Here is a 22,609-nt window from a genome sequence, read left to right as displayed (position 1 = left end):
GGACTACTCAAAATGGCAAAATAGTTATTTAAATAGTGGACTGAGAGGGTATTTCTTAACACATTTATAGTATATTTTAATTAACAAATGACGTACTCATAAATAGTTTTAAACTTATTGATCCTGCATGTGGATACAAAAGTATTTTTTTTAATAGTTAATACTATATATAAAGGAATACTAATGTGCTTATACCTTTATAACGATAACATACAACCAATCCCATCCATATGATCTTAATCTAGATGGTCAAAATTCATTTAATTTATCCTGGGTTATATTACAATACATATGTTCGCATTATAGGCGATAAATCGTGGAGATGATTAACACGATATACACCATTTTCTCCTCCATCGTATTGCCAATTGTAGGAATTAACTTTATTTATAACTAAAATTTTATAATTTTGGTTTCAATTTTAGCTATGTACTGTATTAATTAACAATGAGATACGTGGTTAGACGAAAAGGAAAAAGAGGATGGTTCACCACAAATCAAACAATATAAAGATAAATGTAGTGCATATGAATAAAATTGAATTTGTCCATATACGAATTAATAAATAGGGCTACGTACCACTGTCGGGAATCCGTCCAGCATAGGCATCACGTTATTTTTGTTTTCATTTCAACAATTAATTTGATCTTCGATTCTTCGCCTCTCCACATCCTACCTATTTGAACTTTTATGTGATTTGAAATGCAAGCCAATACATAGTAGTAACAAAAAATAGTACTCCACTCCGTAAATAAAAGATACTAGCATGCTTATAATTATGGATATTTCTTGTGATTATTATGCATTATTTTGTTTTATAAAAACTGAGACATGCGTCAAAATTTGTTGGATTTAGGAATTCTTTGATTTTTAGTCCATATTTTGATATGTTTCTCATCGATGTGTTTATGATTTGACGACAAATTAATTAATGAATATTGCGGAAGGCTTGAAAGTAATTGGATAGATGATCTTCTTTTTTTTGAAGTAATTAATTAGGTTTAAAAGTAGGTTTAAAAGAGACTAATTTATAAAAGGAAAGTCTTTATTATTGGTCAACACTTTCCATCTACTTATTCTAATCAATTAGAAAATCAAATATCTACCAAAACAACTTAATGAAACCCTAGATTATATAGATTTTGTCCTCCAATAAATGATTTTCGTTCTCATTCAGTGTCCTCGACATTTATTAAGCCAACCTGACAAAATCTATAATAAGTCGTGGAAAAAAAAAGACATTTATATTCCTCAATAATAATAATAATAAAAGGTTAAGTAAAATAAAAACAATAGTTGGAATATAATCAATTCATCATATTAATATATATACCAATAATATGTTCATGTTCATCTCTTAATTTGTTTTTTTTTTCTTTTTCGTTTGTTAGATATATATGGCGTCCCGTCTTTCATTGCCTGAATCATGTTCAAGAGATCTTTTTATGTCAGTTCTATTCTATTGTGCTAATATTTTCGATTTCCAACTTGCATCAATCACCATCGACTTATACTATATTTTCACCTGAATATTGATGAATTTTGTTTTTCCTCGTTAGTGGTATAAATATCGTGCGCGCGCGGTTTCCTTACAAAAGTTTTTATACTAAGTCTTATCTTTAAATATTTTTAATATATCTAGCAATGTTATCAAAAACATACTACTTACATCCATTGCGAAGATTTCCTGAACACGTGTATATAATGTATTTTTAATTTTATTTTAAAATCATGATTTACGACGTACCTAATACAATAAATTTATAGTAGGTACTAGTGACTAAATTAAAGTCCCGGGATTCTCTATCATTAATTTATTCATAAATGATCTGCACACTATAAAATAATCTGCAGAAAAATGAGGTGGGGATAAAATAACAATGCTGAAAAATACTAACAATAATGAATCAGTAAATAACACAGATTCAAATTTCGATCTCTCTTGAAGGTGTCAATCACTGTAATAAATAAATTGTCGAGTGCAGAGGGTAACTCAGTAGGACAATATTTATGGCCTGTTGATTATCAGTGACATGCCAACGGAATTAGCTATGTTTAAGTGACTAAATTGAGAGACTAGTCTGTCATTTGAAAATCGACGTACGTGTCAATAATAATCAAATCGAAGTGTAAGTTGTAATTTCATTTTGTTTTTGGATATTGGCAATAGCATGACTAGTTTGAATATTAGTAGATCTTTTGAAAATGATTTACTCCTTCCGGTTCCCATTAGAGGTTTCATTTTTTACGGACATAGATTTTAAGAAATTATTTGACTTCATAATGTGATACCCATTTATAAAAATTAATTGTAAAAGTAAAATGAGACTCCTAAATGATAAGTTGGACCTTTCAATGAGGAGGGGAGTAAGTATTTATTAGTCCATTATATACAAAATTGGAGTATATTAAAAAACATAAAAGAGTAAATTTGGCGCATAATATTCCCTATAAACGCAAATCAACCAAACATCACCTTAAATTTGTATGTTTGATTGGTCATCTTTGTTTTGTACGATCTGAGAAAGGGAGAGAAGGTTCTCTCACCTCTGGCCGTCTGCTCGCGATAATATAAACAAAATCACACTCACACACAAACAAACACAAATTGCAGCTTCCCTTTCTCCCTATTTCTTCTCACCCCAGAGTTAAGAGCAGCTTTTTTGAAGCTTTAATTTATCTCACCGCTCCCGTCCTTTTCACCCTCATCTTTTCTTCAATTCCGCTATTTAATTTTATATATATGGGCAGAGAGTGGGTGTCTTGGATCGGCGGCGGCGGAAATAGTATGTCCTCCGCCAAGAGAGAGAAAATGGCATCAGGTGGCTGCATGTGTGCTGTTTTGCATCTATTTCATGCCCACCGCCGGAACCACTCCAACACATATCCTTTCATTCAAGAACAACAACCCACTACAACTACAGGTTTCACTCACACTCACACTCACACTCATATATGTTAATCAATTAATTAATTATTCATGCAGGATTAGATGCGCCGAGAAACAGCTTGGAGGAGTTGAAGCAAGAAGAAGATTTAAAATTCCCAGTAAGTAGTAGTAGTTTAAATTTGTGGAAAATTTAGTAAAATTAGTAATTATGTTAATTTTCAGGTGGGCATTAAAATAAAAAGCACGGAATATGATATTGCGTCAGAATGTGACTCTCCGGGATCGAACACACCAAGCGTAGTAGCAAGGCTAATGGGCCTTGATTTATTCCCACAACCACAATGCACCTCTCCTTCAATCACCACCAAATCACCTCTCCTCCTCCAAATCGACGTCGCCCGCTCCTTGCCGGAGACGCCGCGGACATCCTCCTCGTCCCGGAAGTCCGACGTCGAGCGCCACCGACTCTCCCTCGAAATGAACAAAGAGAATGTATTTTCTCCCTCCGACGGCGGCGGTAGACTTGATCAAGACGACAGGAGGATTAGATCGGTGGGGCCTCTCGACATCACCAACACCTACCACACAAAATCGAAGATTGTTTCGAAAGATGGAAAAGGAGAGGTCAAGCAATCAATTACTAATTCAGAAAAAGTTGTGAATAAATTTCCAATAGTAAAAGAGCGGCAGCAGAGTAACAAAGCTAGTGGAAAATGCAAGAAACTGCCGAGAGAGGATGGATTTGTTGGTTCAAAGGAGAAAAAGAAATCTAATTTGGCAGTACAAAAGAATTGCAAGAGAACTCTTGTACAAATCAGGAATGGAGCTGCAAAATTACCTCACAAACAGGTATTCAATTCGAACTTTCTTTGATTTGTATTTATCGTAGATGGAAGAAATGCCTAATAATAATGTCTGCACCATTTTAGCAACATATTTTGGAGTTATCTTAATACTTACTTTCCTTTTTAATTGGTAATTTCCAGCTCAGAATCCTACTATGTTGCAAACCATTTATTTTTGAATCATTTGTTCAAATGATCATTTAATTTTGGAGAAGTTAGATTTTGAATTCATTGAATTCACAGGAAAACATATCCCTTTCCCTCAATTAAATTTTTCTACCTGTGAGTAGGCAACATCATAAATATTTTTTTCTGCGTGGGTGAAAAAATAAATGCAGTCGCAGGTATCAAATGCTATTTTTTCATGGAAAAGCAGCACACAGTTATCTACTAAGCCGTGCATCCAGACACCCACAACCGTCTCACCGGCCGCTGCTCCCCGCTGCGGCGCCTGGTCGGAGCAAAAGAACTTTATGCTGCAAATACTTCTCAAGCTCAAGGCCGGCGCCGGTTTAAGCCGCTGGTGGGAGAGAAAGCTGATTTTTGAGCTGGTTGATGAACTCTTAGCTGAGAATTTAACTCGCCAATTGAGGTTGAGCCGGAGAATTAATCCTGTCCGCGATGACGGCGGTTGTCGGTTGGTGGAGGAATTATGCAAGAAAATAGGAGGTTTTCCGGCGGCTAAGTGTGTGGTCCTTGAAGATATTGATTCGTTAATCGATAAAGATTGGTGTAAGGAGAATTGGGATGGGTTTCAGGGTGAAGAAGAGGATATGGTGGGCAAAATTGAATGTGAAATAATGGAGTGGTTGGTGGATGAAGTGGTGGCCGTGATGGGTGGCGATGCGGCGGAGGAACTGCTATTTGTCGCGTGAGGCTTCACTAACTGGGCTACCTTCTCCTTTTGAATTAAACCAGATTCTCTTCTAATTGTATCGCTGTAAATGAATATTTTAAAGAAAATAATTAGGTGTATTAATTGATGAGAGAAAGTTAAATTATTGTTTTAAAAAAAGAAATGTGTCATTTTATTTGGGACAAAGAAGAAGTGGAAAGTCCCATCTTAGATGTGATAGAAGAAATATTATACTATAAAATAAATATATAAATTTGATCTACATTCTACTCTAATATGTTTGAAAAATATTCTTTACATTTTTTAAAATTTATGTTATTAGTCCAAATATGACATTTATTCAAAATGTATGGAGTGACAGTTTTTCTTTAGAATTCAAAAACTATATGTTGCCGCTTAGTTCAAGCTTATTTGATTTCTTATTTAGGAGCATAAGAGGCATCCACATTTATTCATTTTTAATTCTCTGTTATTCTGCCAGAGCAGAATACCCACATTCATACTCTTCGACAAGAACATGCTCTTACACTTTTCAAGAGTCCTACCATTCTATTATTCAATTTAAATACTTCAATTACTAAAAACATTTTCACAATATTAAAATACATTCAAAATACCCAAAATACTATTACAAATTACTAAAAAAATTAAAAATTACATAATTAAAATCCTAAAATTTAAAAATTACATACTGAAAATCCTAAAAATTAAAAATTACATAATTAAAAATTAAAATTACATTCGGATTTTTGAATTTAAAAATTAAAGAAAAATGAAAAATGCCAACGGCATTGCCGGCATGGCACTGCTCGTTGGCATGAGCACGTCCGTGGCGTCGGCAAGAGCACAGCGGCCAGCAACGGTGTGAATAGTCTTAGTCTTAAAAGTTAAGTAAAAGGAAAAATAAAGCAGATTATAAAAATTACTAACAAGTATGAACAAAAAGTATAGTCTTAAAAGTGTGAATAATTAGAAGAAAATAAAAATATATTTGAAACACAGTAAAGAATGAATGAAACGTTCTTTCCTCATTAAAACCAACAGTTCTTTCTTTTCGTTGCCCGGCTCCACCACTTCTAGACTAAAACCTCATGCAATTACTTCCTTTCATGACAAAAAACAAAAATGTTCTCTTCAACAAACTTTCCACTGGTTAATTTTGATATAATTCGCCTACATATAATTGGATACTGTGGATTACATGACCGATTTCTAGTTATGGTACATAGTTATTATAAAGAAATGAATAAGTTGAATTTAATATAATAATTTTTAAAAATTAAAATAAATTTATAAAACAAAAAATATGTACAATGGATGTGAGAATGATGTTAAATAATACTACTTGCATTTAGTATGTAGCATAATACTAATAACATAGATGTTCAAACAAAAATATTTTTATTATAAAAATAAGAATGAGTGTATTTAATTAGCAAAGACACCTCGTTGGAATCTCGGATGAGGCTAATACTTTTTTCTTAATTTCATTACAAATGGATTATAACTCTAAAGTCAAGTGTCATCCAAAAAATACGACTGTAACTGTAAGTGTAAGCATGAAGCATAGGATTATATTCGTAGCTAGTTTTTGTTGAGGTGGAATTGGGAGTATTATAGTAAATGAAAGAGAGAGAGAAATCAGGTTTTGGGGTGAGAATGTTGGAGTTGGCCTTTGGATGGAAGTTTAAGGGCCATAGCCCTCAAGTCTTCTGCAATCTTAGTAAAATTTGGCCTTTCCGATGGCTCAGATGACCAACATTTCTCCATGAGAGCTCTCCAATCAGGATCACATGTTTCCGGGACAATAGGCCGCAGCGTGTTGTTAACAATACCACCTACCAACGCGAAGACGACATAAGTAAAATATTTAAGCATCGGTGTTATGAGAGATGAAAGCATACCAATGATGGCCCCATAGTGCAGATCTGCATATGGCTCTTCCGCAGTTAGAAGTTCCCACAATACAATTCCAAATGAAAACACATCCACCTGTAACTTTTAAAAAAGTTACTTAGATATAACTAAGAAATGTTCTATAGTAGGAGTAGTAATAGATAAACGGATAAAAAATCAGACCTTCTCGGAGACGAGGCTACTACTTCCGTTCAAAAGCTCCGGGGCCATCCATGGAAGGGTTCCTCTTACACCTCCTGATATTAGCGTTTGACATTTCACCTTCGACAGTCCCAAATCACCAACCTACAAGCAATATCACATTTTTGTGATGTGGAGATTTCTTGCCCTTTCACAAGCTCTTTCTCTCATCATACAAAAGAAAAATCTATTTTCAAGCACTAACCTTACATATTGGTCGATGCGGGTCACGGAGATTAACCAATAAGTTATCACTTTTCAAGTCAAAATGTACTATATTTTTGGCATGCAAGTATTCCATTCCAAATGCAACATCCATGCCAATCAGAAGACGCTTCCGCTTATCAAGAATCCTGCCAATTCGGTGTAAAGAAATATTCACGGTGTATAGGAAAAATATATAGCATACCTATCATTCTTTTGCAAAGCATTTCTCAAAGAACCATTGACCATGTATTCAGTGACAGTTGCAACTGAGCCTTCAGGGCCATCAAGCACAACTCCATAAAAAGCAACAACATTAGGATGGTGTAAGTCTGCTAGCTTGATGGCCTCATTCCAAAAATCATCCCTCTGATTAAATTTACCAAAATTATAGTAGTAAGATAAAGTAATCTCACTCACAACAAAATAGGGAGTAATTGCTATATTCCCAAAGGCAACCATAACACAGATCACCGTTCACCAGAACAATAAAGAGACGAACCATGCGTTCTTGATCTAAAGGCTTTCCTGAGAAACATCTATCATTGATACGTTTAATTGCAACATCGGTGCCTCTCCACTTTCCATGATAAACAGTACCAAACGTGCCGGAACCTAGTTCTCGTAGTTCTTCCAGGTCACTGTTCATAATAATCTACCAAGAATAGCAAGATTTGAGAAAGCTAACCTTGTTGAAAATCAAACAAAGCGAGTTGAAGATAAAAAAACAAAAACCTGTAATCGGCCAACGCCTGATGCAGGGAACCCAAAATTTGTATTCTCTGATAATTTGGTCTTGATTTCCTAAATAACATACTCAGCCACATCAAGTATTAAATAAATATAGTTTTGTGAAAATTTAAGAAATCACATACATCTTGTTGCTTTGAATCTACATTAGCAGGTTGGCCATCGCAATTCTTGTGGGATATAGATGCAGAATCACTCCTCGGATTCGCTAATGAGTCTGGATTTGAATGCATAGACAAATGAAACACCGGGGTTGCCACGCCATCAACAACTTCAATTTCTCTCTTTATTTGTTCCTCACTTGAACCTTTATGTGCATGAAAAACGACTATAGTTTAATGAAATAAGAGGAACAAGTTTTATATTAGCTATAAAGAAAAATAAAAATAGATTGTTGACCTTTGTTGGACGAACTACGATCTGGACTCAAATCCCAGTTAAGATTGTTGGAAAGGTGGTGAACTCCATCATCAAGTGTAGTTTCTGACACTAACTCCCTAGAATTAGTTGTTGGTGTTTCTCCACTGTTGAACAGATTGTTGTCCACAAAAGGATCTCGATGTCCTGCATTATGATCCCTCTTTGTTTGAATCTTGCTTGGTTTGGGAGGAGGGTAATGGGTATCAGGACGCATATTCCACGGATCCTGGTGGATAAATTGTGGCGCTGATGTCTCTAGAATATCTCCAACTCCATGGGATGCCGATACAAATGCCTCATGAGCAACACCTTTGTCACTACCTATTCTTGGCTGTGAACATAAAACCTTATCGTTCCGTTCATTAACAGAATGTTCTTTTTCTGTTGCACGAGCTCCAACCATTTCATCTGAGGATAAAGGACTGGCCCCGACTAGTGAATAAGGAGGAGTCGACATCACTTCATAGGATTCTGTGGATGAGTAAGTGTGCTTGCCAACAACCTCCCCCATAGGAATCTGGTGTGGCTTGTTATCTTGTGAGTCTTCATTTCTGAGATCCGCTATAGTTTTATAGTCGTATGACGATGAAGTAGAATCATCTATACATATCTTTTGAGAGTACTCCGTTGGGGATTGGCGACCTTGCAAATGCATACCGATAGGAACAAAATCATTGTTTAAGGACCTTTCATGTTTAGCCTGGACATGTACATTCTGGTGGGAAGATGGATGAGTGTTAGTCATAAAAACACCATATGGAACTTGCACTCCGCTTACGACACCATGGGGAATTGTCACCTTAGAAGGTTCTTGATTTTCTGGCTTGTGTGGAACGGTTCGAGCATCTAATGGGAGATTGCAAGAAATAGAGCTGATATCAGACATAGTGCTGGAAGGACTTCCTTTTTGCTCCTGAACTACTGTATCTGAATGAGCATGAGGCAATCCTTTTTGACACATCTGGCAGTACTCTATCCGTGTGATCCATTCTGGTTGAGGAGTCGAGCCCCCTTCTAAGAAACCTATCTGCTCGGGATGTGAAATTTGTTGCCAATTATAAACCCCCCCTTGACTGACATTGTATCCTTGAACAAGCCTATGTGAAATGATGTTATCAAAAGGATAATTCTCCATTTGAACTTGTTGAGGTCGACCAACAGCAGGAACTATATTGGGCCTTATACCGATGTACGAGGGGTGGTTCATTTTCATGCGGACGGCAGAAGTGAAGTGTTGAGGGGAAGCCATAACAGTCCCTAAACTTTGACTTGGGAATCCCATGTGGGGATGAGGAAATTGGGCATAATTGGATGTTTCTTGATGAGAATCTGCATAATACGATGAAGAAGCCGGAAAACTCATAACAGGTGCTGATGCAAGAGGCACAGAAGGTCTCTCTACATCTTGCCCATTCATAACACAACCCACATTTGTTTTAGCCATTGGAATGTTTAATGAGGTAGCAGCATAAGAGTCGGCATAAGGCACCGGATTAGGATCTCCATAAACCAATGCTGGTGCTGTAGTGAAAGGAACAAGGTTTCCGGCAGCAGCCTCCCCTATACCATGGCTTAGGTTATCACCCCCACTCAACTCAGAGTTCTCAACAGAAATAGTACTTTCAATACTCTCCTTTCTATCAATACAATCTCTACCATTAAATACATCCCCTATCCCATTCACAGCTTCTATATACCTCTGCCCCCCGTCTTGCAAATGCCCGATCGGATCAAGATCTGCAGGCAAAAATAGAAATACTCTCAACTTAGCAGACCCATCAGAACACGCCTCGACCAACTTTTCATATTCATCCATCATGTTCTCAAGATCATCAGGACAAGAAACGGTGACAAGTGCATCAAGATCCTCATCTGGGAGCTGATACTTAATCACCATATTATGTGCATATGTATCTTCCATTTTCTGAACAAAATCACCAAATAGAATATCCCTTGCAACACTAATTATCCTTGTCTGCCCTCCTACATATCTCAATGCCCCATCAGTCAAGCGTGGCAGTATTTTCCCACCGAAACTACATAAGAATTTGACCTTCCGGCCTGTCAAAGAATCATGATCACCACCCTCATCACTAGCATGATCTAAAGGACTACACCCGTTTTGTGTCCCACAATTAGGACTGGTTGAATATACACACGACGAATTAACCACAGTACCACTCACAACACCTTGTTGGACTTGAGGAGGCGGCATAATTTGTTGAATCCATCCGGCAACTCCACCATTGTTAAATGCTTTAGGTATAAACCCAACTTCTGGAATTGTGGCAGGATAATAAACTAGAGGCACTGCTCCAGGGCTACCATCAGCAGGTGGGCTAGCATAATATCCTTCAACTGGCCTTCCAGAAGAAGTAGCCGGAGAAATCCTAGGATCCTCAGGCAGAGTTCTCATAATATTTAGCGGACGTAAATCTTTGGGTATTGAGTTCTGATCGTAGGCCATCATGCATAACTAAAGAATAGTATATTGTTGCCCTTCAATCCCTAGAACAAAAAAAATACATCAGTACTTAAATTCAATATGTGTTGCTTACATTCACCACATTCAACTCAACAATATAATGATCATAACCATGAAAACATAAGAATTAACTCAAAATAACGTAAAATATTACGTGCAACATGACACAGATACTAATATATGTTGAGTTGAGTAACGGTAACTCTTGTAAAAAATGTGAGGTAAGAAGATTGAAAGGGCAGTTAAATGTTTATACATTGCATAACAATTTGAGGGAGAAATATATAACATTTCTTAAGGTGAAACAATATGTTCTTGAGATTATAAGGTGTGTGAGTGTGTGAGAGTAAGAGAGGGAAAGAGTGAGTCATGGACGTGGTACATGAATGGCATAATATGACATCAAGCAAAGCTTACTAGAAAAATAAATAAAGTTTCTTTATGTTGTTTTGATTGGAGTCAATAAAAGGTTGTGTAAGAATTAGAAGAACATCATCAAAGTATAAAATGTATTCAACTAAGGATCCACTAATCGTTAGTTTGTCCCAAAAAGGAAAATAAGCAAGGTAAAAAATGAGGACACCCATCCACAGCACAGACATTCCATTTATTAACTCATTTAATTCACTACACAATTTTCTTAATTTAAATGCTAAAAGAAACACAACGGGAAAGAGGGAGTACAATTTCTGGTCTAGCCTAATCAAACTCGAATTGTTCTTGGTTCGGCTTAATCAGTCTATTTTTTATTTTGTGAGCCAGAAAATTTTGACCTAACACGTCTTTTTTTCTCGATGTATTCAAATTCAAGATGACCTTTGATACAATAACACCAAAACAACAATAAATAGTAAAAAATGGGCAGTATGGAAACTTTTAATATATATGTTGAGAAAGGATCAAATACCTGATCCTCAATTGGAATCTCCCATGAAAAGTGTTGAAAGGGCAGAATTTGGGAATCTCTTAAGCCCTTCCATTTATATCTGTCATTATCTTCCGACCACACTATCTTCTTCTTAATGTATGCATAACATTAATCGTTTGTAAATTGAATATAAATAATTTCCTCTAAAAAATTTTGGGGACCAAGATGTGTTTCTTGAAGGGAAAACACAAAGAACCCAAAATTGAAGAAATGTGCAAGATAGGGTCGATTCGAGTTTTTTTCAAAATTATTATTTACAATGTTTTTATGTATGTTCTAAAAATTAGGAGGTGTTCGTGAGAGGTGAAGCACGTGGAGGAGTGCATAGAGTGGATGTAGGGTGAACCGGTGAAGTGTGAGTTTTAATTCAAAGTATATCCATAAATTGCGGGTAAGTTTGACCCAGACATATCACATTAAATCACCACGCCAACCTAAAATTAGGAGTAATACTTTTATTGTCATCTAAAAAAACAAAACAATTGCATAAAATTTGTATTTTCAATAAAACATTAATTTATTTTTAAATTTGTTGAGAACTAAAAAAATGTGACTATTTTAAGTAATACTACTATTCCAACCTCTCAAAAAAGTCGGTTAATTTATAATGAGCTCTGACATTAATAAAAGGGATATTACTTTTTAAAAATTTATTTTTCCTATGAATTTTAAATTTAACCTATAATATTAAGAATTTAAATAGTTATTGAATTTTTCACAATATATATGTTGGGTTGCGTTAAAGATAGAACCATTCTTAAGTGTAGAACCTAGAACTCTACATATTTTATTCATTGGATGAGGAAAAAATGACGGTCAAGATTAAAAATCATACATATTAGACTATGTTTTCACGACATTCCGGACTCAACATGTGAAAAAACTCACATGTTGATGGAAGAATGAATGAAACGAAGAAGAATCCATGCATGCTTTATTTTTTCACTTATCTGCATTCACCCATTAATAATAGTTTTGGTTGTAATGGGAAGTTGTTGTGCAAATCAACACCATTTGATTAAAAGATCTAACGACCTCCGTTTGACATTTGTTCTACGTTTAAGAATGGTTCTACGTTTAAGAATGGTTCTATCTTGATCACAATCCTATATATGTTTGCAAATATATGTTTATGTTGCTTCAAAATCATTTCGAATCGTAATCAAAGATCTAATAAGTCGAGACAAATCAGATATTTAAAGTTTTTGTTACGAGAATTTACTTGCATAATCAAAAGATTAGTAGTGTCCACAAACATTGACTAATCAATGATACATGTAGAAAGAAAATTCTTGAGAAGCTCATAAAACACCAAAGCTTTTGACTCATCAAAAAGCTCAATCCCACGACACCCTCCTTCACTAAACTCCTGGATCACATCCACACCATTCTCCGCCAACATTCTCGCCACCTCCTTTTGCCGATCAATCAGCGGATCGCCGCCGCAGCCCGTCACCAAAACCTTCACCTTCTCAACAATCTCCACTTCCACCGGATTGCAGAACTCATGATCACGATCACACCCGATCGGCAGAGCCAGGCTCCACATGAGATCCGCCACGCTCGCCGGCAGCACCGCGTCGTCCACCAGCCGCATCTCCGACGCGCTCCTCTCCACCCCGCCGAAGAAGGGGTGGTGCAATATCAGCCCTCGGATCTTCATCCGCGCCGCCTCCTTCAACCCCACGTGGTACGCTATGTTCCCTCCAGCGCTCGTTCCCATGATATACATATCAGCTCGGCCGGTCAGCCACTCGTCTTCGCTGGCGTTGACCCAGCGCAGCGCCTCCGCGCAGTCGTTGTAGGCGGCGGGGAGGCGGTGCTCCGGCGCCAGGCGGTAGTCTACCGAGACTACCAGCGCCGGGATGGAGAGGGTGATGCCGGAGAGGAAGTTGTGGAACATGGAGGAGGCGGCGCTGCAGAGGACGAAGCCGCCGCCGTGGTAGTAGACTATGACGGGGAGTTTCGTGGCGGCGGAGGGATAATAGAGACGAGCCCACGTGTTGGTTTGGGGATTGATGGGGAGGTCCTTGGTGAGAACGGGATTTGCGGGGTCGATGGAGGCGGCGGTGGTCGGAATGTGACCCGGTATGCGTGTGATTGAGGCGTCAGCGTTTTTGGTGAATCCTAAGTAGGCATATGGATCGTTGCTGGGATTCATTTTGGAAGCAGTCTGTGTAGAGAAAAGTTTGGTGCAATTGCTAATTAACATTGCTCAGTACACTTAAATAGCATAATTAGACTATTAGTCGAAATTACGAACAACGTGCAGGTGCAGCGCATCTCAAGCAATGGCACATGTCAAGACTCACGACTATGTTGGGGTTGGTATCACCTTCTTAAATTAATACAGTAGTATTAATACTCCACTAGTATACTGTATACCTGTATCTGTGGATAATCACATTATATTATCCTGGATTATGGATCTTTAATTTTTATAATTTAAGAAATAGCTGTAAATCCATATATTTATATAAAATATTTTGACACTTGCAGTTATAAAGTCGGTAACAAAATAACTATCACAATTTGTATCTTACTACATCACAAAAAAAGTTGATTTGCAGTTTTTCATTTTTGGCTTGTCCCTTATTAATTATTTTATACAATTTATGCTTGTGTTTTTCTAACATATTACTCCCTCCGTCTGCGAATAGGAGTTTCATTTCTCCATTTTAGTCCTTCCGTAAATAAGAGTCTCGGTTCACTTTTACCATAAATGGTAATAGAGTCTCACATTCCACTAACTTATTCCACTCACATTTCATTTAAAACTAATATACACAAGTGAGACTCATATTCCACAAACTTTTTTTCACCCATTTTTCTTAATATTTCTTAAAACCCGTGCTGCCAATGAATGGAATTCCTAATGGCGGACGGATGGAGTAGTATAATACTGATATACTCCCTCTATTCCAAGGTAGCTGAATCGTATTCTAAATTGGTTGTCCTAAGATAATAGAGTCATTTCTTTATTTGGTAAAAGCTTTTTTCTTTCTAATATTTTACTCTCTCTTTCTCCTTCTATCTATTTTAACTTTTAATACATCAACTTATTAAATTTCATGCTCAAAATAAATGCCAACGAAACTCTGATTATTGCCTTTAATTTATGTTAAGTATTTCGCTATTTTATTTTATTTTATAACACAAAATATTTTAGAAAATGAAAATAGCAGTGAAATTGGGAATATGCAGATTTTAAAGGCTTAACTTAGAACACTTTTGCGGGTGGTCAGGTAGGAAGATAAATTGATGACGTGACATAGAGGAAATAGAAATGTGCAGATTTATAGGGCTAATTTTAAGGACACTAATGTATATGGTCTTATTTAACTATCTACAATCTACATTGGTGGTGTTTGGTTTCCTAGATAATATAATACTAAGATATAATTTAGGATTGAGTTGTGAGACTATTTTAGTCATATGGGTTTAGCTATGACTAATTATCTCATGATTATCCATCTAGGATGAATTTGGAGGACTAAATCTCATAAATCAAACATACTACTAATTTAATCTCGGGATACAATCTTGCAAACCGAACACCCTCATTGTGGATTGAACACTATAATCAACGACAACGTGTTTATCTAAATTACTACCATGCAATCTATTCAATAAAAAGGGGCAGTTGGATGAAATGACATTTTTGCCCCTTTTTGGAGGGAAAATGAGAAGTTGATGTGTAATAGCTATAATTTTTTTTATACAGTTATTGTATTTTTTTAATAACATTGTGCAAATTCTAAACAAAGAGAGAAAGGGTGATAAATTAGACTGAGAGGCAGACAAATATTATTGGACAAAAAATTGGTCATATGAAACATTGGCTTCTCAAAAAAGATTAAACACTTATTTAAACACACCATTAACAAAAGAGTGAATGTGCATTTTTGTGGACTGATTTTTTGATTTTTTATCGCACCACTACAGAGCTGGCACCATCTAAAAAGATGGCACGCGTTTTCGATTTTTTGTATAAATATCCATACCCCACCTTCATTTGTAACGTTTCATTTCACGATTTCACTATCGAAACTCACATTTTTATTATTACTACGAAATTGATTCAAGTCCCAAGAGTCTGATGTTTGGGGAGGCGCGTTGGACGGGTACAGAACCGGGCGAATATCGACAGTTCGACGCCAACACGCAGTACGATCCCGAATTCTGCACGGAATCGTACGGTTTCGATGACATGGAGCCGTCTCCAAACCGACCCGTCGCGCCCTCCCGCCGCGCCGCCGACGCTACCCCTTCCGCCCCCGGCAAAAAGAAGCGGACCTGGCACCGTGCGCTGAAGTTGCCACCTCCGGGAAATTGTGAAGAGTACGCCCTCGGCCGTATGAACTACCAGCCAGATGAAACCTTCATATTGGCGAGGTGTTGGGTGGACATATCGGATGACCCGATATTCACGAACAACTAGAGGCAAGTGGCGTACTGGGAGCGCATCGCCGAGCGCTACAATGCGGCGAAGCAGCCGGGCACGTACAAGCGCCAACGGGAGCAGCTCCGCAAGCACTGGGACCAGGTGAAGAAGCAAATCAACCTATTCTTGTCGGAGTACGAGAAGTGCGCGAGGGAGCAGGGGAACGACGAGAGCTTGAGCGACGTGCGCTCCAAAGCGCTGATGTCGTACCAGTCCCTGTACGGCGAGTTCAAGCATGAGGCCATCTGGGCGCTCTTGAGGGACAAGCAGAAGTTCCAAGGCGGGATTCTGCACACCGGGGCGACAAAGAGGACGAAGACCACCGAAGCTGGTGGTTACACGAGCAGCGAAAGCGGAACTCATCCGGTGGATCTCAACCGGACGTACGAGGACATTGAGAGTTCCGGCACACCGATGTCCTCCCTGCGTCCCATAGGCGTCAAGGCTGCGAAGGCCAAGAGGAAGGCGGCGGCGACATCATCCTCTACCGCCGCCGCCCCATTGCCGATCCCGGTTCCGCTCCCGACCCCGAACCCGACGGCCTCCGCGTATGAGCAGTTGGCAACAGCCTCGATGGCGAAGACGTTGTTGCAGACGCACAAGACCCTCAAGAAGTGTACGGACCCCGCCGAAGCAGAATATCTCCGGGGGTTGATCGATGAGCTGCGCTGAAAGTTGGGAATTGCGTAGATTAGCCAATTAGAATCGTGTAACTTTTGTTTAATCAATGCAATCTTCCCCGGTTTTTAGTTAATCGTTGTGTTTTTTAATTAGTTTGTATTATATATTTGAAAACATTTAAATTAATTAACAAAACAATAGTAAAACATATAGTGCTCGCCTTAGGGCGCCCCATTGCAGGTGGGGGGTAGGAGGATAAAACTGATGACGTGGCGCGCATTAGGGCGCCCCATTGCTAATGGCCTAAGGAGGAAAATAAGGCATAGGAAGAGTCATCAGAATATTGGAGTTTGTATTTTATTATTATTTTTTTTCTCTTTATTTTGCTTTCTTATTATTGTACTATTAAGATTGTTCACATGTAAGTTTTTCATGGCTTACAAACTATATTATTTTATTGTTCTAATGTTTATATATGTGTGTTTTTTATTTGTTTTGTACATTATTTTATCTTTTTATGACGATGTTATTGTCCTCATTATATTTTTTAGTTGTATATTTAATATTTTATATCAATTTAATATTGATAGTATTTTAGTATTAAAGTATGTATGTTGTAACGATAAGTGTCGTAATTAATAAATATTTCATGTTGTTTAATTCAAAATTTATTTAATTTTATATGTAATTAATAGAAAAAAATATTATGCGTAGTTATAAAATAATTTCTAAGCTTTCACATCCACATGAATTTGATCATTTCTCATCCTGACACTGTTCTCTATGTAGAAATGTTTTTAACATAATTAACTATTGTTGTTTATGCACTCATACATTTTATATCCTAAAACACACAACAAAGTGATTGTTACTTGCATAAAATGACATACACTAAAAATGATTTTTATTAATTTTGAACCATATTCATAAAAATATATATATTGTTGGCCCATGATTAGTGGATGGTTCCCTTAGCTTCCATCTTGTGGACCAACATTAAATCAATATCCTTCGTTTCTGACCATTTCAACAAAACATCGATAAATATTCAAATACTGAATATAACTCTTATGAAAATGTTTTCTTGTAACAATCAGCTGTCATTTTTTTGGATTATTTAATGATAAAATCAAGGCCTGCAACCTGCTGTGACATCCACATTCATATTAATTATACTTATCAAAATATATCATTGCTCTCATTATTGTCATTTAGCATATGTCAACAAATGTATAGCCAATATAATTAATTTCCTTCTTGGTTGATATATCATTGCTCCTAGTATTGTCATTTAGCATATGTCCACAAACGTAGCCAATATAATTCCTTTCCTTCATGGTTACTACTATAACTCTATTAAGTATAAATTATTCCATGAAATTTTAGTATAGACTAGCAAACTATACTAATAGATGAAGCAAAATACATCCGGAGGAGGCGACGAGGGCATCCAAATCCGACGGAAAACGTCGTCGCGGGGCCACCACAAGTTTGTTGGAGTCCGCCAACGGCCCTCTGGGCGGTGGGTGGCTGAGATCAAAGACTCCTTGCAAAAGGTTAGGTTATGGCTTGGGACATTCGACTCTGCTGAGGATGCGGCCAGAGCTTATGACAAGGCAGCTCGACAGTTGAGAGGAGCAAATGCCCGCACCAACTTCGAGCTGCCCCAGTCAGGCCCTGGCTCCGCATTTCCAGAGAATGCAGAGCCATTCTCCTTTGATGCCATGTGTAGCACTGGCGAGACCGACAGTCTTGCTAGTGCCCTGATTGCGAAATTATTCAATAAGAAAAGCTCCCGCGTGCTAATCCAAGGCCACGCGTCCTTTGCCTCGAAAGGAGATCAACGGGCCCCACATAGTCAAACAATGAAAACTGCTGCCAAGCATCATATTCTCGATAAATTACACGTCAGTGGCATGGTTGTCAATAAAAACAACGTTGTTACGAACGAGGAGACTAGCTCGGTGGGCCTGGATTCGAGCCTCGAGTGGCTCGGTGAGCCTGAATTAGGTTGGGAACCACATATGATGTGCCAAGTTGATGAGAATCCATTCATGGATTTGGCGTTCAATTGCAATCCTCTTAGTGAAGTGTTAGCAATTAACAATAAAGGAAGGAAGGATGTGCAAGTCGATGCTGCGTCGAGTAATTGGGACCCACTTCCACCTTTAGAGGGCAGATATGGGTATCAAGATAGTAATAATTGGGTTTCAAGTAATATTGGGTGGGAATCTGAGCTTAGTTATGTTGTACCTTCTGTACTAAGTTAATAAAGCATGGTGATAACTAGATTGAATTACGGTGTTAATGTTATGCATCGCAGAATTGTATTTATATTTAATTTATTGTACCACTGCAAAGCAGAAATAAAAAAAAACAGAATTAATGATATTTTGTGATGATGAGGATGTATATGTTATGTTCCAACAGACTATTGGGGGACAGGAGTATAATGTATGGCAGTGAATGCAGTGATTTTTTTTAAGATGCACCACTTATTAAAATGATCCTTTTTTTTATAAAGATCCATACATATGCAATGATCCTCTTGTGAAATGAGAGATTGGATGGATTGGGTTGAATGGCAGATTCTTCTTCTCTTTTCTGCCACGTTTTAATGAATTAAATTAGAATTATGAATTGTTAAGTTTGATACTGAGGGAGACTGGCGTTCGGTTGCTATGACGATTGGTGTATAATAGTATGCTTTTTAATTTGTAAATTGTAGTGCAGATTGTGAAAGGGCGTTGTAACGGTATGGAGTGGGAGAGGATCTGGGCACAAAACAAATCATCATCCTCTTGGGTTGGGCTTTATTTGATTGATTTTCTGTTTCTAATTTAATTGAGCCTAAACAGTTGTATAATTAATCCCTTAGGCCCAATTATATTTATTCTATCCACATTTTGATTATTTAGGCCCACTTCTTTTATTTAATTAATTACTTGGACTTTGATTTTATTTGCTTGGGCAGGCCTATGCATGTATGTGTTTTAATTTTAAAACTTTTCCTTCAAACTATTTTTTTTGCCTCGTAGTATTTGGTGTTTTCTTCATTCAACAAAAGAAACAAACGTGAAATTTGTCTTAAACAAATAATGTCCTTTCAAGTACAATTAAAAAGATAGAAAAAGTCCGCCATTACACAATTTTCTCTCTCTTATTTCTCTAGTTATTGAATTTGAGATTTGTGTTGTGTAGGTAGAACATTTTGTAATGAGGAAATTTTTCTAGAACGGAGGAAATTTTGTAATGAGGAAATTTTTAGTGTAATACATAGTGGAGATTTTTTCTAGATTTCGGTGTCCTGATTTTTCCAAATTTGGGTTTCCCATGTAAAATTCTCTTGTCTCGCGATTTTATATATTGCATTAATTATTTTTCGTTTTATTCAATTTTAATCTAGCTAGATAGAAAATAATTATCATGATTCCGTACGTAAGTATCACTTTATAAATGCACATTGTCTTCCACTAACTTATTTCATTCACATTTTATTATTAATTAATTAATATTCCCTTCATCCCTGTAAAGTACGAAATATTGACTTATAAGCATGTACTATGTCCCTAAAAAGTATGAACCTTTTAGAATATTTAAAAGGCACATTACCCCTACACATCATTCTATTTACAATTTATACCATTAAACTACACTATTAATGATGTGGAGCTCACTCTCCACTAAAACTACTTACACTACTCTTTCTCTCTCACTTTTACTTTACGGATTATACATTAAAATCAGTGCCAAACCAGATGTTCATACTTTTCATGGACGAATAAAATATATAAAAAAATGGATCATGGATTCCACTAACTTTTTTCATCCACTTTCATTTATGTGTTTTTAAAACTACTCATGTTGAACTCAAACAGAACTACTAATGTCGAACAGAGGTTGTACCTTAATACTCTTTAATACTCCACATAGGCTAGATTGAATCCAACGCCTAAGCCGAGATATAATACTACTCCCTCCGTCCCACCGAAGATAACCACTTTCATTTTTTGTTTGTCCCAATAAAGATAATCCATTACTAAAAAATGGAAACACCTATCTCTACTTTATTCCGTCTTTCTTACTTTTATTTTTTTTTCACTCAACACACAAAATTAAATTGTATAAAATTTTGTGTTGCCCAAGGAATGGATCATCTTTCTTGGGACGAAGCGAGTACTAAATTCGTAGACCTTTCTTTACATTAAAAAAATCTCGCATCGCTGCTCCACATTGTTATCAGGGCCCACAATCGTAGAGCCTGATAACTTTCTATTGGTACGATGTATGAATAACATTAGGGTAAAGCAAATTGAATTCTGAAGGCTGAACCCTAAGTTTTCAGATCAAGTTTGAGGCATTAGGAGGATGCATAATCCCATATATACCAAAGGAAGCAATCCTTATGTAGGAAATAGTGATAAGATTTGTTAATGATTAAAAAATTAAAATAACATACACAACAAAAAATTGTTAAGGACATTTTTAATGCAAGTAAGGACATTAATTTGTGTTTCTAAATATGTAACTAATACACAGCGTCCTTATTGTTAGTGAATAAACTAACATTAGAGAACACAAATGAAAGCGTCCTAAAAAACAAAAGATTAATTTGTCCTTAATTTAAGAACACTTTCTTTTGCGTCCTAAATTGTTGTTATTTTTAAAATATTTCCATCGCAATTAATTGTGTCTTTAAAAAAGTAAGTTTTTTTTGTAGTGAAACCAATATCATCAGCAACGGACCGAAAACTGTTTAAACACAATGCCAAAGTAATGCTACTCCAGATTTTAAACAAACTTACTAAAATGACTCAGAAAAATGATGCACGAAAGCAAGCATTGTGTTTGTTCTATCCAGATTCATCACCAAAGTTTTTGATATTACTTGAATGCTTTACTTGCAGAGTTTGTAGATCGATACTCGGGCGTCCGTCCTATAAAATATAAATGATTCAATACATAAGTCAAATTGGATATTGCAATCACCAAATTGGATAGTAACACTCTCACACATCGATACCTCACATTGGATGGTGCAACTGCAATGTAACCTCCCATCAAATTTGGTGCAGTTACACTCCACCACTTTCAGCCCTTTCTCGACCAACACCTGCAGGATTCTCGATAGCCCTTCCGCTGTCGCGAAGATCAGCACCTCGGTGCTACCCGTGCATCGCTGAACCCTTACTGTGATAGGCAAACCCTTGCTAGAGCTCCCTTTCTCTCTCAGCAAACCCCCTTTTTATTTTCAGCCGATTTCATCATCTTATCCCTCTTCACTTTTAGTTGCCTCACTTTATTCTGCATATATCTTATATACTTTGTAGCCTCATCAATTTGATCTGATGCCGATCTCAAGCCCTTCAAATTAAAAAAAAAATCATAGAGATCATCTTTTTCCCCCACTTTTATCAAGATTAAACACATTGTTTTATACTTATTTGTTAAATATGAAAAAGAATAATTTTTACCTTGATAGACTTGGAAGGGAGGACTGATCGGAGAGAATCATAAAGGGCGGTGATATGATTATATCTTCCGAAATATCTCTCATATCTCTATTATTATATTATCATATTTTTTCCATATCTTTATTATCTTGTTCATCAAGTTAGGTTATTCATATGAGTATTATAAATATGACCTATTGTTATTCTCATTATTCAATCAATGAAATCATAATTATTTTTTTTATGTTTATTTAGTTTTTCTGTTTAGAATTTCCTATTGTCGACAGAGCACGGTTTCTCTACGACTTTCTTTATCTTTTTCACTTGATAAGGGTCTTTCCCTTATCAATTGGTGCTTTCATTCGGTTCGCCATTTCTTTTCTTCTTTGCCTCTCAATTTCTTTGTGCACTTTTTTTTCTCCACCTCCTCATTGATTCTTGCATCGTCGATCACTTGTAAATCACCCTCGCCCATTTTATTTCCTTCGAGATTGGTTGGATCGTTGCGAAATAAAATTTGATCAAAACTGACTTCCCATAGCGAGAAATCTGGAGTACTAATGGGAATTTCATGTTCTTGTGAAGGGATGAATGGGTTATTACAATCTCTTTTCAT

General features: G+C 36.7%; 4 protein-coding genes and 1 pseudogene across 6 annotated transcripts; 2 read left to right on the top strand and 3 right to left on the bottom strand.

The window, feature by feature from the left end:
* The first annotated feature begins 2,522 nt into the window (after positions 1-2,522).
* LOC121748418 lies at positions 2,523-4,765 on the top strand. 2 transcript variants are annotated; one of them, XM_042142769.1, is made up of 4 exons: positions 2,523-2,924; positions 2,987-3,048; positions 3,113-3,739; positions 4,080-4,765. In XM_042142769.1, exons 1-4 carry the CDS (start codon positions 2,744-2,746, stop codon positions 4,608-4,610), a joined length of 1,401 nt encoding a protein of 466 aa, XP_041998703.1. In that variant the 5' UTR covers positions 2,523-2,743; the 3' UTR covers positions 4,611-4,765. The 2 variants fall into 2 exon arrangements, with proteins under 2 accessions (XP_041998703.1, XP_041998702.1); XM_042142768.1 differs by having other exon boundaries at positions 2,525-2,924; positions 4,074-4,765.
* Positions 4,766-6,063: 1,298 nt separating this feature from the next.
* Positions 6,064-11,684, bottom strand: LOC121747101. Of its 2 annotated transcripts, none has more exons than XM_042141084.1 (10): positions 11,455-11,684; positions 8,042-10,570; positions 7,768-7,949; positions 7,628-7,696; positions 7,395-7,547; positions 7,098-7,261; positions 6,894-7,041; positions 6,671-6,793; positions 6,496-6,583; positions 6,064-6,429 (listed from the first exon to the last, which is right to left on the bottom strand). In XM_042141084.1, the coding sequence occupies exons 2-10, from the start codon at positions 10,530-10,532 to the stop codon at positions 6,233-6,235; spliced, it is 3,615 nt and encodes a 1,204-aa protein (XP_041997018.1). In that variant the 5' UTR covers positions 10,533-10,570; positions 11,455-11,684; the 3' UTR covers positions 6,064-6,232. The 2 variants fall into 2 exon arrangements, with proteins under 2 accessions (XP_041997018.1, XP_041997019.1); XM_042141085.1 differs by having other exon boundaries at positions 7,628-7,687.
* Positions 11,685-12,736: 1,052 nt separating this feature from the next.
* Positions 12,737-13,869, bottom strand: LOC121749303 (probable carboxylesterase 120). The gene has a single exon (XM_042143882.1). The coding sequence runs from the start codon at positions 13,685-13,687 to the stop codon at positions 12,737-12,739; it is 951 nt and encodes a 316-aa protein (XP_041999816.1). The 5' UTR covers positions 13,688-13,869.
* A 4,083-nt stretch (positions 13,870-17,952) lies between these two features.
* Positions 17,953-18,810, top strand: LOC121749301 (ethylene-responsive transcription factor ESR1-like). Its single transcript, XM_042143881.1, has one exon. It carries the CDS (start codon positions 17,953-17,955, stop codon positions 18,808-18,810), a length of 858 nt encoding a protein of 285 aa, XP_041999815.1.
* A 2,583-nt stretch (positions 18,811-21,393) lies between these two features.
* Positions 21,394-22,609, bottom strand: LOC121749300 (annotated as a pseudogene).

The sequence above is a fragment of the Salvia splendens genome, chromosome 9, assembly GCF_004379255.2.
Source record: "Salvia splendens isolate huo1 chromosome 9, SspV2, whole genome shotgun sequence".
Taxonomy (NCBI): domain Eukaryota; kingdom Viridiplantae; phylum Streptophyta; class Magnoliopsida; order Lamiales; family Lamiaceae; genus Salvia; species Salvia splendens.
The sequence above is the reverse complement of the archived record's forward strand: the minus strand, read 5'-3'. Positions and strand labels throughout refer to the sequence as shown.

Coding starts and splice junctions, on each gene's coding strand:
- LOC121748418 (XM_042142768.1), top strand. CDS start 2,744: ATGGGCAGAGAGTGGGTGTCTTGGATCGGCGGCGGCGGAAATAGTATG. Junction 2,925..2,986: donor ACAACCCACTACAACTACAG/GTTTCACTCACA, acceptor TTATTCATGCAG/GATTAGATGCGCCGAGAAAC. Junction 3,740..4,073: donor CAAAATTACCTCACAAACAG/GTATTCAATTCG, acceptor AAATAAATGCAG/TCGCAGGTATCAAATGCTAT.
- LOC121747101 (XM_042141084.1), bottom strand. CDS start 10,532: ATGATGGCCTACGATCAGAACTCAATACCCAAAGATTTACGTCCGCTA. Junction 7,950..8,041: donor TCGTAGTTCGTCCAACAAAG/GTCAACAATCTA, acceptor ATGCACATAAAG/GTTCAAGTGAGGAACAAATA. Junction 7,548..7,627: donor CAGGCGTTGGCCGATTACAG/GTTTTTGTTTTT, acceptor TATTCTTGGTAG/ATTATTATGAACAGTGACCT.
- LOC121749303 (XM_042143882.1), bottom strand. CDS start 13,687: ATGTTAATTAGCAATTGCACCAAACTTTTCTCTACACAGACTGCTTCC.
- LOC121749301 (XM_042143881.1), top strand. CDS start 17,953: ATGAAGCAAAATACATCCGGAGGAGGCGACGAGGGCATCCAAATCCGA.